At 40.3% G+C, this 12,880-nt stretch overlaps 1 protein-coding gene across 1 annotated transcript in view; it reads right to left on the bottom strand.

Annotated features, from left to right (window-relative positions):
- ITGA9 (integrin subunit alpha 9) overlaps positions 1–12,880 on the bottom strand; it is a 209,771-nt gene that overhangs the window by 47,461 nt on the left and 149,430 nt on the right. The window contains exons 19-22 of the mRNA XM_009904757.2: positions 8,471–8,557; positions 6,449–6,528; positions 2,966–3,055; positions 231–339 (exon numbers count right to left, since the gene is read on the bottom strand). Of these exons, the coding sequence (XP_009903059.2) occupies positions 231–339; positions 2,966–3,055; positions 6,449–6,528; positions 8,471–8,557 (366 nt within the window). The remainder of the gene's footprint in view (positions 1–230; positions 340–2,965; positions 3,056–6,448; positions 6,529–8,470; positions 8,558–12,880) is intronic.

Here is a 12,880-nt window from a genome sequence, read left to right as displayed (position 1 = left end):
TTCCTATAGAAGTGAGATACTCTATTTGCAATTCTCTTTATAATATACCCAGATAAGGAAATATAGCATCCCTACATGCTCTAAATATGGCATCCAATCAAGAATGTGTCACACAGCATACTGTCATTCAGAAACATGCCCCAAAGTTATACCACACTCAGAATGAGAGAGATACAAAACCTGAATGAGCAGTCAAGCAGGAAGGCACCCGAAATAAGGATCACTTTTACCTGCAGCGTGAAGTTGAGAGACTGGAAAAGACATTCATGGTTTTCCAACTGGACAAAGTTGGATACTTCCACAGAATCACCGTAGAAAAATGAAGTAGGGAAGACTTCTCTGAAAGATCAAGACACAGATTTAGGAAACTGCATTGCCAGCAAAATAAAATATACTTATGGCAGGCTGAATTGCACCTCTTGCTTTCTGACCACAAAATTCCATGGGTCCTTTTTGCATTTTACATTAATCTGTTGTTCGTGATTTGACTGCCTCTTGACAACACTAGATTACACAAGTAGTACCTCAGCACCCCATCATTGAAGCAGACTTGGTTTGGCAATTTATCTTTTTCTCCTTTCCTATCACAAAACCTCTTCTTCAGCCCTGCCCTGGAATGGATGATTTGTATAAATTCTGTAACTTGTGTAACACAGGAATTCACTGTGCTACCAAGGTAATCTGAAGAAATAGTTACTAACAGGAATACTTTGAGTTACATAGTCACTAAATTAACACTTCAGTTTTATCTACCATTTACATAGCATTGCAGGAATAAACACTTGATTAATCATCTGAGTTTCACTACCTTTATTATTAGCAGATGGATAAATGTAAGAGGGGGATAAAACCACCTTCCTACTACAGTGGCAGAGGCCAAACCCCCTCAACTATTCTTAATCAACTTACCACAAAGTAAAATGCAATGAAGTTTTATCAGAAAAGACTTGGAAGCAGAGCACAGTACCTGGAAATCCTGCAGAAGAGGACTAGGAATGCTTTAAGCATCCTTTGTGCCTCCTCCTAATCTCGGGCTGCTCCACTGGTTGAAGAAAGATCCTGGTGTAATTTCAGATAAACCTTGGTGAGGGGCTGCCTAAATTTCTGATTCTTTCCCAAGCTATCCTTTAGGTTGCTTTTTTAAGATTGGATTTTAAGCCTATTTAGGTGCATTTCCTTTTATTCTGCCTGCCAAGGATTGTTAAGGAAAACAAGGAGAGACAGAATTATTCCTCCCATTTATGGCGTTGTGCCAGAAGGCTCCTCCCAAACATGGTACAAGCCTTTCCGGGCTATTTATGACCAGGGATGAAGTTTGCTCTCATATACACAAATACATGAGAGCTAATAAAAATAAGCTTTAAAAACATGATTCCAAAAAGAGTATTACTAGTATTACCATGCCTGGGAATGTTGTGCCCTCCAATAAATCCAACTTTTCCCTGGCAGCTGGACATATCTGTGAACTTGAATTAACTAGGCCCTGTCTATGAGAAAGAGAAAAAATAATCTACATGGTCAGTTGGGTGGGGCTTATAAATTCAGGGACCTTGTGCTTGAAAAAAAAATCACATTCTGAAGAGAATGAAAGAAGCCAAATTTGTATCAGTTTAGTATGCTGTAGTTCCGTAGTTGACAAACAGAGATCTAAAGACACAGATTTGTATCTGTAAAGCTGTACAAAAATACATCCGTATCAAAGCACTGAGAAGTGAGGGATAGTTATATTCCTATATAATCTGAAATAATGAAAGCATTCAAAAATTTATAGAACATGGTGCTGAGGCTGTACTCTCAATACAGAGATTTTTGTCCTTGCTAGTCATTTTGTGAGGTCTGACAGCACTCTTAATTTCCCTGAGCAGGCTCAAGCACATCTTCTACCCATTCTGACTATTGTGGCAGTAATTAAGGGATTCTATTTCTATGCAGCAAGAGGGGAAATCAGCTTTATGTAATAAACCCTAGGACTAGACCATCAATCCGAGTTCACCAAACTTTTCAGCCAAATCATATCAGTGTAGGCAACTCTGTTCCTACACATGCTGGTCGAGGGAATCTTTGACTTCTACTGATGCCAGCCTCTGCTGGTTGTTTAGATAATACATTTTCTATGGGGGCTGCCATAAATGGTGGCTAAAACAGACACTGACCTCTTGCAGATACTGCTGATGAGTTTTTGCTGCTTCGGTTTAGGAATTAATGTCAACTTTCTCAGCCTTTGGGGCCCCTCTTCTCGAACTAACCACAGATCTTTTATTCTAGACTTAAGGTTGTAATGCAGAAGTGGAAGGGAACACTCCTGAGCACAATAAGAGGAACCTGCACATATGCAGCCCCAGGGAGAAGACAATGACTGTTTGTTACACCAGTATTTCAGTCAGAGGGTGAGTGATGTTCCTCAGTTGGTATGCAGACACCTCACAAACTAGGGAGCAGAGGGAATGGGACAATAAGCAGAAGCAAAAGCAAATTTTGATTGTCAAATTAAACAAAAAGGCAAACAGCTAAACTATACCAAGCTCCTGAAAAATCCTGGAACATTTGACCCTAACCTTTGGCCTGGTGATTCTCAAGCATATCCTTAAAGACATGCCATTAGGAAAAAGAATTGATTTACTTGTTCTAGCTTATTTTATTTTAGGGTCCATCCTATCTACAGAATCACATGAATTCAAATATGCTTACAAAAATATGTAATAAAATGGTGATGATAATCAATTAGAATTAGCTAGAAAGAAGAGAGAAAGAGGTAACAGTGTTGGAATGAAAGGAATGACAAAGAAAATTCCCAGATTATGAATGAGGTTGTCTGTATTTCCAGAGTCTGGGAAACAGGGAAAAAGCAACAGTCTGGCTACATGTAAACAGAGAGAAGAATTCACTTTTTCACTGGAAAAAAATCAGATGTTATTGTTAGGATTATTATTATTTTTGTTGTTTTGATTTTGCAACTAGCACTTACCCATTGATAGATGAGTCCACTTCATGCATCAGAGGCACTGACAAGGTTAGAGTATTATCATGCAGAGATTCAGTGTGTTCTAGGTTTCCACTGTGCCAGAAAGGAAAAACAAACATGCTGTAAACTGACAGCCTTTGCACTATATCATACAGTTTCACAGTCACCAGTTCTCTGCCTTGTATTCTGAGCCTGTCTATTTGAGTGATGTCAGCTCTCCTTAAGTACCTCCTAAAGATTAAGAGCTACATTTGTTCACCCACCTTGGAGAGGGCATTTGTTTTGAGGCTGCTCCTCTGTGGCTGTGACATGACCAGGCTCGCACCCGAACACCTGTCTGGCGGCACAGGTGTAACTCAAAGGGCAACGCAAAACTACAGCAGCCATCACATACGGTGGAGAGAAAACAAGGACTCCAGTGCAAGGGTCATTTTGTCCCACTTTGACTGTATGTCAGTTTGAGAGGGATACACAGACTCCACAGAGGGTCTTGGCTCAGTAAATGGAACTGCACTTTCCCTGCACCACAGCACCAATTTGGTGCCGCTACAAGCAGCTTTTTGGCTGAGACCTTCATAATGAACTGGCCGTAACCTCTCAGCAGTTCCACCCCTCTCTTCTTGTACTCAATTGCCAAAATGAAAGCACTCCTACTTTGTATTTTCAAAGGCAATCGCCTCAACCAGTCAAAAGCAGGAGGAAAGAGAAAAGTGAGCAATCATCTCCCTTTTGATTCAGTTTATTTCAGTATGAACGCATATGAAGTATGGGAAAGAACCCTGAAATGCATGTCCAACATGCAAACTTGTAATTAGTATAAATTGTGAGGGTGAGTCTGCTTGATGGGTGACAGCTCAGAACAACAATCTTGATAATGTGTTACACACATCTCAGATTTCTTCAGTGGTGACTCTGGAATCATTTTTGCCATGCAGTTCGTTGGATTTACACACAAATTAAGCTGGCAAAAGATATGATCCTATTTATTTGAGGACAGTATCACTGAGGCAACAGGAGGCAGTAACATCACAAGTGATACCATGCAGATGATGAGTTGCTCAGATTACACAAATGGAGCCTGCTGGCAGATACAGCTCGGCTTTCTGCAACTGACACATTGGCCATGTCTGCTAATAAAAGTATGGCCCAGATGGAAAAGCCTACAAGCTTTCAGTCCCAGGGGAAAAAAAGAATAAAAGAAAAAGAGAAGAAGGGGGCGGGGGGGGAAGTTTGTCCTCTGAATAGACTCAGGGAAGAGTTCAAAATGGAGACATTTCTCATTCAACACAAATGCCAAAATAGCATGGTGGTAAGCAGAATAAGCAAGTAGAATGCCATACCAGGTCCATGGGTAAGTACTTATCTGTTTCAAATGAAGCAAAGGTATTGTCAGGGAAGGTGACTACAGCTCAGTGAACCTAGCTCTAGAAAAATAGTTCATGCCAGGAAGCACAGAAGAGGATTTGGATTTTTTTTTTTAAACAAAACTTGTAAATGTAATGTTTATTTCTCTCCCATTGTTGAACCAGTCTCTTGTTACAGATGTTATGCCAAGTTTGCAGCTCCAGGGGACAAGATTAAGTGGCCACTTGAAGGGCAATACTTATGACAGCATGGCATAGCTTCTCTGTGTCCAGCCATTTCTCACAGAGTAGCTCCAGTTTTGTGTGAAAACAATGTCCCCACTCATTGCTGTCTGGCCACAGCATACATACTTCCTCTCCAGTTCCTTATCACTGACTTTACCCCAGGGCTCCCTTCTCTTGTGGTAGAAAAATTTTATTACATTTATGTGATAGGGAGGGAACTCAGCAATTTGCCCAAAGTCACAGAGAAAATTATTAGCAATACTGGGATGTGCACTGTTGTCTTTGGAGGTCCAGCTGAACCTTTCAAACCATAGTTGGCCTCCTGTCGATACTTCTGAGATGGGAAACTTTCTCTTAACCCCTCTGAGCATTTCTACTATGTGTACAAACTACTGTTTATTTCTTTATTCCAGTTAAAGGCACTGACAAACCCTCCTCACTGATTCTCACCCTTCTCTCAGGGTATAGAAATCTGAGGAGTGAAGTTACAGAGAAAAGCTAGGTTCTATCCAAGACAGGGAAATGAGCAGCACAGTCTGGAAAACACTGCCTGGGAAAATTTAAAGCAGTGCTGACTCATCTTTGCACCATCTGGCATTCACCTAGCTGATACTGATGCATCTCCCTGACCTAGAAGCATCACAGGGTCATGTAAACACAAGATGAACTTCTCCCTTGGAGAATAAAACTTCTCTAATGTGCAGGGCATGGTCTTGCCTCTCTGATGATAGCTCATTTTCACTGTTTCATATCAGCCCCAGGTGCTGCAGAACTATGTTCCCACCTACAGCTGATACTATGCCCTATGAGAGCAGTCAGTCAGCAACTGCTAAATTCATCTCTCATCTGCAGCTGGTCAGTGAGGTGTCATCAGATTAGGGAGGAGAACTAAGGCTGGAGATCCTGATGTTGATGCAGGAGGGTATGCAGTTAGCTCACTCACACAGTAAGTTGAAGCAGGAACCAATTATACATCCAGCACATCAAAGCAGCAGTTCATGGCCCAGGTTAACATAATTGTGCCACTGTCACTGCCACCCACAGAGCCTGGCTCTTTCTGGTGCATCATCTTAGGAGGCACAGAGCATGTGTCATTTATTCTGCCTGTGATAAAATCCCCATGCACACATACTTGGCACCACTCTACTTGAACGCCTGCTCCAAGTGCCCTTGGGGAAGTAACCTATTCACCTGTTTTATGCAGTCTGTCATAGCTCAGTGAAGACCCAGAGGGGGGAAAAAACAGACATGCAACTTTGACAACTGAGTGAGACCCCTGACCACCTGATTAAAGCATTTATCTTTTTTGGTTTGCATCCATGTAAATCTATTTCATTCAAAGTCTGGAAGAAATGGGTCTGCCTGGTGCTGATAGTCAACCGCAACTGAGCTGAGCTGGACGTGGGGCCCAAAGGGACAGACACAGAAACACTAGGGCCTTCTGACTGAGAGAACAAAAAATGCTTCTTCAGAGTTGTAATTGGCTGGCAAATAATGCCTAGGAAAGTTCCTACTTCATTTTTCAGGAAGCTGTGTTACATAGTTCCTCTAAATTACCTCGATGCACACATTTAGCTACAGTGATTTAACCTCATTTATAATACATACACTTGTCTACAAGTAATCATTGAATCACAGAATGCATTGGGTTGGAAGGGACCTTTAAATACCTTCTAGTCCAACCCCCTTGCAGTAAGCAGAGACATCCCTAACTAGATCAGGTTGCTCAGAGCCCCATCAAGCTGAACTTTGAATGTCTTCAGGGATGGGGCCTCCACCACTCCCCTTGGCAACCTCTTCCAGTGTTCCACAATAAAAAGCTTCTTCAAGTATAGGCAATGCACACTCTGTATACAGAGAATATTCAGGTCATCAGAATGTACTATGGTTCTCTTACCTTTGGGCAGTGACGAGGAAGGTGAGTGTTTCTTCCTGCCCAGACAAGTGGCTCGTGTCAAAGATCACACTGAACTCATACTGCACAAAGAAAATCTTATATTTAACAACACTGTATATTGCTTCAATGTGTACTTATTTTGAAGCATCACATATATTCTACTGGCCTAGGTGTACAAAAGACTGTATTTTGATACAGCTAAGAGAGCTTCCTCTACTGTAGAGCAGCTTTTACAAGTTAGCAATTGTTTCTGTGTTCAAATACAGAAGACTCCACATTTTTCTTTCATTGTGAAAAAGTCTTTACTAGACCTGTCATTCAGATACTTGAGGAGATCATTTGCCAGAAGAGTCTTCCATATACGGGGATCACTACCTGAAGCTACCTCAGCATCAATCTGTGCACCACATCTTGGTGAAGAGATCTTTTGAGGAAATACAGATCACATCATAGGCCTGCAGAGAGACTTGGAGCAATCGGTACAAGTAAAGCAGTAGTCCGGCCTCCCATCCTAATGACTAAAATCAAGCACTAATTTTGAAGAGAGAATCTACTTTCATCACCACTGTACCACTATATTAGCTTCCCCATGCAACAACTTTTCTACCTAACTCCAAACCAGTTTCTGATCAAGTGAAACACTAAACAAATTCATGCTAATTTCAATGGCTTGCTGAAAAAAAGTCCTGAAGACAAAATGAATATGTAATTCTGAAGCAAAACACTGAAATTCTTACATTCCAGATGATATTTTGCTACTCACTTAATGCTTTCTATTTGGTTTAAAATGTTTTGAAACATTTCAAAAGATCATGTTGCAGTCAAAACAACACATAAACCAAAAAATTGCATATTGGGTCAAAGGACATGTGTGGTGGGTTAAAGTTTTCCATTCGCATTAACTAAGCACAACTAGCTCAGTTGGAAGCAAATAGAAGCTGTATTTACAAAGCAAAAACTACACTCTACAATGGAATGCAAAGAATATGTACAAAATATACAGTATATTCAAATATTATACAGGTATTTACGGTCAGAAAGTGGCATGGCAACCCCCCTGGTCAAAACGATCAGGGAAGCTGCTCCACTCCCCCCCCCCCCTCCCCCCCCCAACACAATAGAAGCTGGAAGAAAGCAGTGTTAGTCTCATCTCAAGGTCAAAGGCGTTATCCTCCCAGCAGAACAGCCAGACCACAGAAGAAAAGGAGGAATGGGAATGAAAGTAAAATGTGAAAGATTGTTATGGTCAATCTGCATCTATCCCACACATTCTGGCCAATGAAATTAGTTTAGAATAATCTCTTGTTTTCCTTTTTACACACAATAGTGAATTATTAATATTTTTCTATTTTCCTGCTCAAAATCTGCAGCTAATTTTTAAAGGCATAGCCCAAAACTGCCACAACCTTTCAATTCAAATTGAAAGGATTTGGGTTTGCAATTGAAATTTTCAGGAAAATTTCAGGCTCATTCATCTGTCAATCATCCTGAACTTTTTTTCCTCACTTTCTCACCTTTCTGGGTTGGTCATTTGTACAGCTCAATTTAGTAGCAGAAAGAAATCAGCTGGATTTCTAAACATTGTGATTCATCTTCTATTACTGACCAAAATCCTCTTTAAAAGCTATGCAGAGACCATAATATGAAAAAGTCATTAAGACATTTTCATTGTAACTCATACAATTTCAGCTGCAGTTTAATGTAAGAGAAGACAAATAAAACCAGACCAAGGTAACATAAATAAGAGAGAGGATTCTTTTCTAATTTTCTGCAGAGAAAATATGTATGGTTTTTGTAGCTGCCAACTCTTGCATCACTTTTCAATGGATACTGTAATCAGCTCTGTCTGGAGGGAAAGAGGATGGTTCCCCTCTGTAACTGTGAAAGGCTTGAATGTCTGGGCTAGAAAGCTACAGACAGCATCAGTCACAGACATGTAACAGAGTAGTTGCTTTTCCACCCACTCTTTGATGACAATGAAGTGAAAAAAACATCACTCTACAAATGCAAATATCACCCTACCTTAGATTTTGATCTCATGAAAGGAAATCCTACACTGCACTTGAGGAAGTCTGACTCCAGCAACTCACAGGCAATGCCCATCTCCTCCTGTAAGAAAATGAAAAAAGATCAGGAGATGACAAATTTGAGAAGTAAAAGATTACCAGGAAACAGATAATTGTGATTAAGTATCACAGAAAACCAAATATTTCCCACTATATCAGTGTTGTTCCCAGAAAACTCTATACCCATGCAATAATGAAAAGTGCACTTCCTTACTCCACCTTAGACAGATAAGCACCGGGAAGAAGACAACCACTAGAACATAGATCCAAGATACAGAGAGTAGAGAAAAGACTAAACATGTTAGAGTATCAGCCCAGCTTCTTGGGTAACTCAGAACATCAGTTGTTCTGTGATTATTAAAAGGCAGCTTTCAAATGTTCTAGAATACAGCTTCCCCAAGGCAGTTTTTCCAGGTACCAGTACTGTGGAGAACTGTGTTGGGCAAAGGTGACCAGATCATGCCATATACAGATGCTGGACAAAATGTTCATCTGGTCCTGGTGTCATTCACTGTCCCAATCTCGTTTTCTGGTTCACAGGATGAGAATGGGTACCAAGTTTTTTTTAGTGACAACTTTCTCTAATAGAGGGAAGAGCCAGTAAATCAGACACCTATTTTCACTAGTAAAACCTTTCACTTTCATATGCTATATTAGATTTTCTTCTCCATTTAACACAAAACAGCAGAGCAAGAGCTTCACGGGTGAAGCATCCCCTTCACATGCCTTTTCCTCTCAGCAGTCTGGGAGGTTCTGCAGTTTTATATGGGAGACCAAGCAAACACAAGCTCTGAGCAGCTGCGTAACCAAATGAAAAATTTCACAGCTGTTTCCTCTGGGAACATTCTTGGTTTGATGTTGTTCAAATGTCCCTTACTGTCTATCTGTGGCAACCTATGAACTCTCATCAACTCTCAGCCTCTGTTCATTCAAGAGAAGTTTTTATTTACATAGCTGTCTCCTGATGACACTGACCAGACAGACACAAGAGGCTGCCTCGACTCCTCAAGGCCATATTGCTTCAGAGATGTCAAAACGGAGGATAACAGAAAGAAGTCTCCTCTTGATAAACCATAAAACACAGTACTTCTTCATTTTGCAGGTTGGCAGCTGCCTGCCTTTGCAGTCTGACAGCAGGCAGGCAGATGTCAGTTGGTTTCTTGTTAAGGAAAGGACAGATAACGATATGTTGGCTGGTTTTGCTGCTGTTACTTGCAACAGTTTGATGGATGCAGTAAGACTGACTTCAATGACTTTCTGGTTTAATTAGCATAGCATCCTGTTTAATGATTAATATTAATACTATTATTAACATACATAATATAATATATTATATTAATATAATTAATGTTATTGAAGGTCAGATTGGACATTAGGAAAAGATTCTTCACTGAGAAGGTGGTTGGTTACTAGAACAGACTCCCCAGTAAAGTGATCATTGCACCAAACTTGTCAGAGTTCAAGAAGTGTCAGGACAATGTTCTTAATCCAATGATTTAGGCAGATTTGTGAGGAACAGGGAGCTAGATTCAATGATCCTTATGGGTCTCTTCCACTCTGAAATATTGTATGACTCCATTAATGCTGCACAGTCAAATTGTTCAATGCTAGATGTGGAATAAATACCAGAAATAAGTCTGGCTGCACCACACTGGTTCAGTCTTCTGTATTTTTCTAAATCACACAGGCTACCCAGAAAACTTTTCCCATGGATGGAGAAGCTCAAACATTTTGCTTTTTCCCTTGTTGCTGTCTGCCTCCAGGCTTTATTTGCAGTGCACTGTTTTGGAGACAGAGAAAATTGTTTCTTCACAGGGTTTCCTATAGTGTTCAGCTCTGTAACACATGGGCACTCTGTAAGCACTAAATATATTCAATTTTCACACTGTTCCAGCAGGCTGAAGTGTTGGTGATGTCTTACCTAACAAATAAGGAACAGAAACATCATGAGTCAGGCCTTACAGAAATGTTGGATGCTGATGCTAGATTACACTTTCAGTGTGTAATCCTTCTCTATTAGCTTCTCTATAGTCTCTCTATGACTATACAACCTAGCTGAGAACCCAGTTTATTGCATTACTTTCATTAGTAGCTTCTAATTTGCTTATAAATCAGCCAAAGGGGTTGGAAGCTTCCCTTCCAATGAGGAAGTGTAAAGCTTTATCTGCAGAACTTTGTTTTCTTCCTGAAACTTTTCACAGTGTTTCGTATTCTTAGAAGAGTCAATCAGATAAGTAGCCAGCTGCTTATATGTCTCTTTCCTAGCTATACTCAAATTAAAGCTTTTTTTATTGTTGATTAGATGGAAAAAAGTCTGCCCTGCAGATCCTGACTACTAGCACAAACGCTCTGGAATAGAGGAGAAAATATCTTGGAAGCCTTGATGTGTTGGCAGAACACTCTCGTTTTGAAGATGTTGAGAATTTATTTAACTTGTAAGAATTTTTTATGCTGCTGCACATTTTTCAAAGGGTACAAAAGAAGAATGAGAAGAGTGAATATTGAAGAACCCTGCACTTGTTGCCAGAGCACACACTTTTATTATTGTTTTTCTTGTTACTGCTTTTCTTTGCTATAATGCTTGTCTGTGGACTATATTACACCTGCCACCACAGGGGATCATGAAAAGGATCCTCATCCAAGTCCTAAAACAAATGTACTAAGAAAATTACACAAAAGAGGGCTACTTGCACTGTCCACACTATGCTAGGACTCAAAAGTTACGTACTATGCATCGACCTACTGTATCCTCTGGATATTAGGAAGAAACTGGATGTTAGGAAGAAACTGGATGTTAGGAAGAAATTCTTCATAGAGAGAGTGGTTGCCCATTGGAATGGGCTGCCCAGGGAGGTGGTGGAGTCACCATCACTGGAGATGTTTAGGAGGAGACTTGATGGGGTGCTTGGTTGCATGGTTCAGTTGATTAGATGGTGTTGGATGATGGGTTGGACGCGATGATCTTGAAGGTCTCTTCCAACCTGGTTTATTCTGTTCTACTCTAGAGTGTATAGACATTACCATTTTTTACTTGGAAATACGGGTTGTCTGGTGTGCACCAAAGGTAGAGGCTTACATCAGGCACTGGGAAAAAAAATGCTGGTTTGCTATTTTTTTCATTTTTTTAAATTGCCATCACCGATACCGACTTGAAGCATATTCTTATTTGTCAGTAATTCCAATTTGTACTTTGGGTGAATAGGGATGCTTCCACAAATGAGACTTTACATGAACATCCAGATGTTTTGTTCCAACCAACAACACAATTACATAGACCTGACCTGCATTTTAAGAGCCTCTTACATTTGGGAGATATCACTGAACATATGTCTGTTCACAGCTGGTAATCTCCTTCCTATGCACTTAGCCAGCAAAGCTCGGTCACACAAACACCTCCCAATATCAGGAATGAAAAATAAATGCTCATTTCTTTGATGATGTTTGAGGTAGCTTCTTCATATCATTCTTCATAATCTTGGTCTGAGCCCTTCATCATACTGTCAACAACGTGGATTTCTTGGGGGTTTTGAGAACATGATTTTTCTTTTGCTCCTATCACCCTTATTTCTCACAGTTCTCTTAATGCTTTCACTGAGGCTTCAAGGATATGAAGATTGTTAATTTAATACCCACCTGTACTTTCTTTCCACAGTAACTGAGGTCACCAAAGAATGTGGGTCACAGGTACTCACATGTACAGAGCAGTTAAGGATACCTGAGCTCTGGAAAGCTTGGGGATTATTTCTACAATAAAAAGACTTGGCTCAGGCTGAGTCTCCCTATGACTGAGAGCAAGTGCAGCTCAGAGTAATTTAATCTTGGAGGCCCGTTGTTGTGCATACAATAGCTCATTTTTTTATGACACAGAATTCACAGATATCACACTTACCTCCAAAATGGGGCTTCATTTGGTATTTTAAACCCACAAGAAAACAAAGATGATCAGGGGTATTACTGACTGGGAACTATTGTTGGCACTGCACTATAATTCAAGTAAAAAATCATCTGACATGACCACAATGGTAGTACCTCAGATACCTCTTTAAAGATGCTCTGAATATCACTTTGAAAGTCCTTTGGGCCTCTGTTTTCCTCATATAACTATGTCTGCTTTGCCTCTTTGTTGGCTGTACTCTGTCAGCTGAACAGTTAATATTTCCTCTGTTTCTGGGCCTGACCCTACATGAGCCACAGCCAGAGACATCAGCAACTCATTCCAGTTTGGAAATTTCGGTGTATCACAAACTGAGCCAGCAGTTTTGGGGGTTGTTTTCTTTTTTTTTTCAGTCCTCTGTTTCAGAAGTTACAAACACACAAAGCATTCAAACATCCATTACCATCAGTCTCCAATTTCCTGCACTGTACA

This window comes from Dryobates pubescens, chromosome 4, assembly GCF_014839835.1.
Source record: "Dryobates pubescens isolate bDryPub1 chromosome 4, bDryPub1.pri, whole genome shotgun sequence".
In the NCBI taxonomy this organism is placed as follows: Eukaryota; Metazoa; Chordata; class Aves; order Piciformes; family Picidae; genus Dryobates; species Dryobates pubescens.
This window is presented reverse-complemented; position numbering and strand designations above follow the sequence as displayed.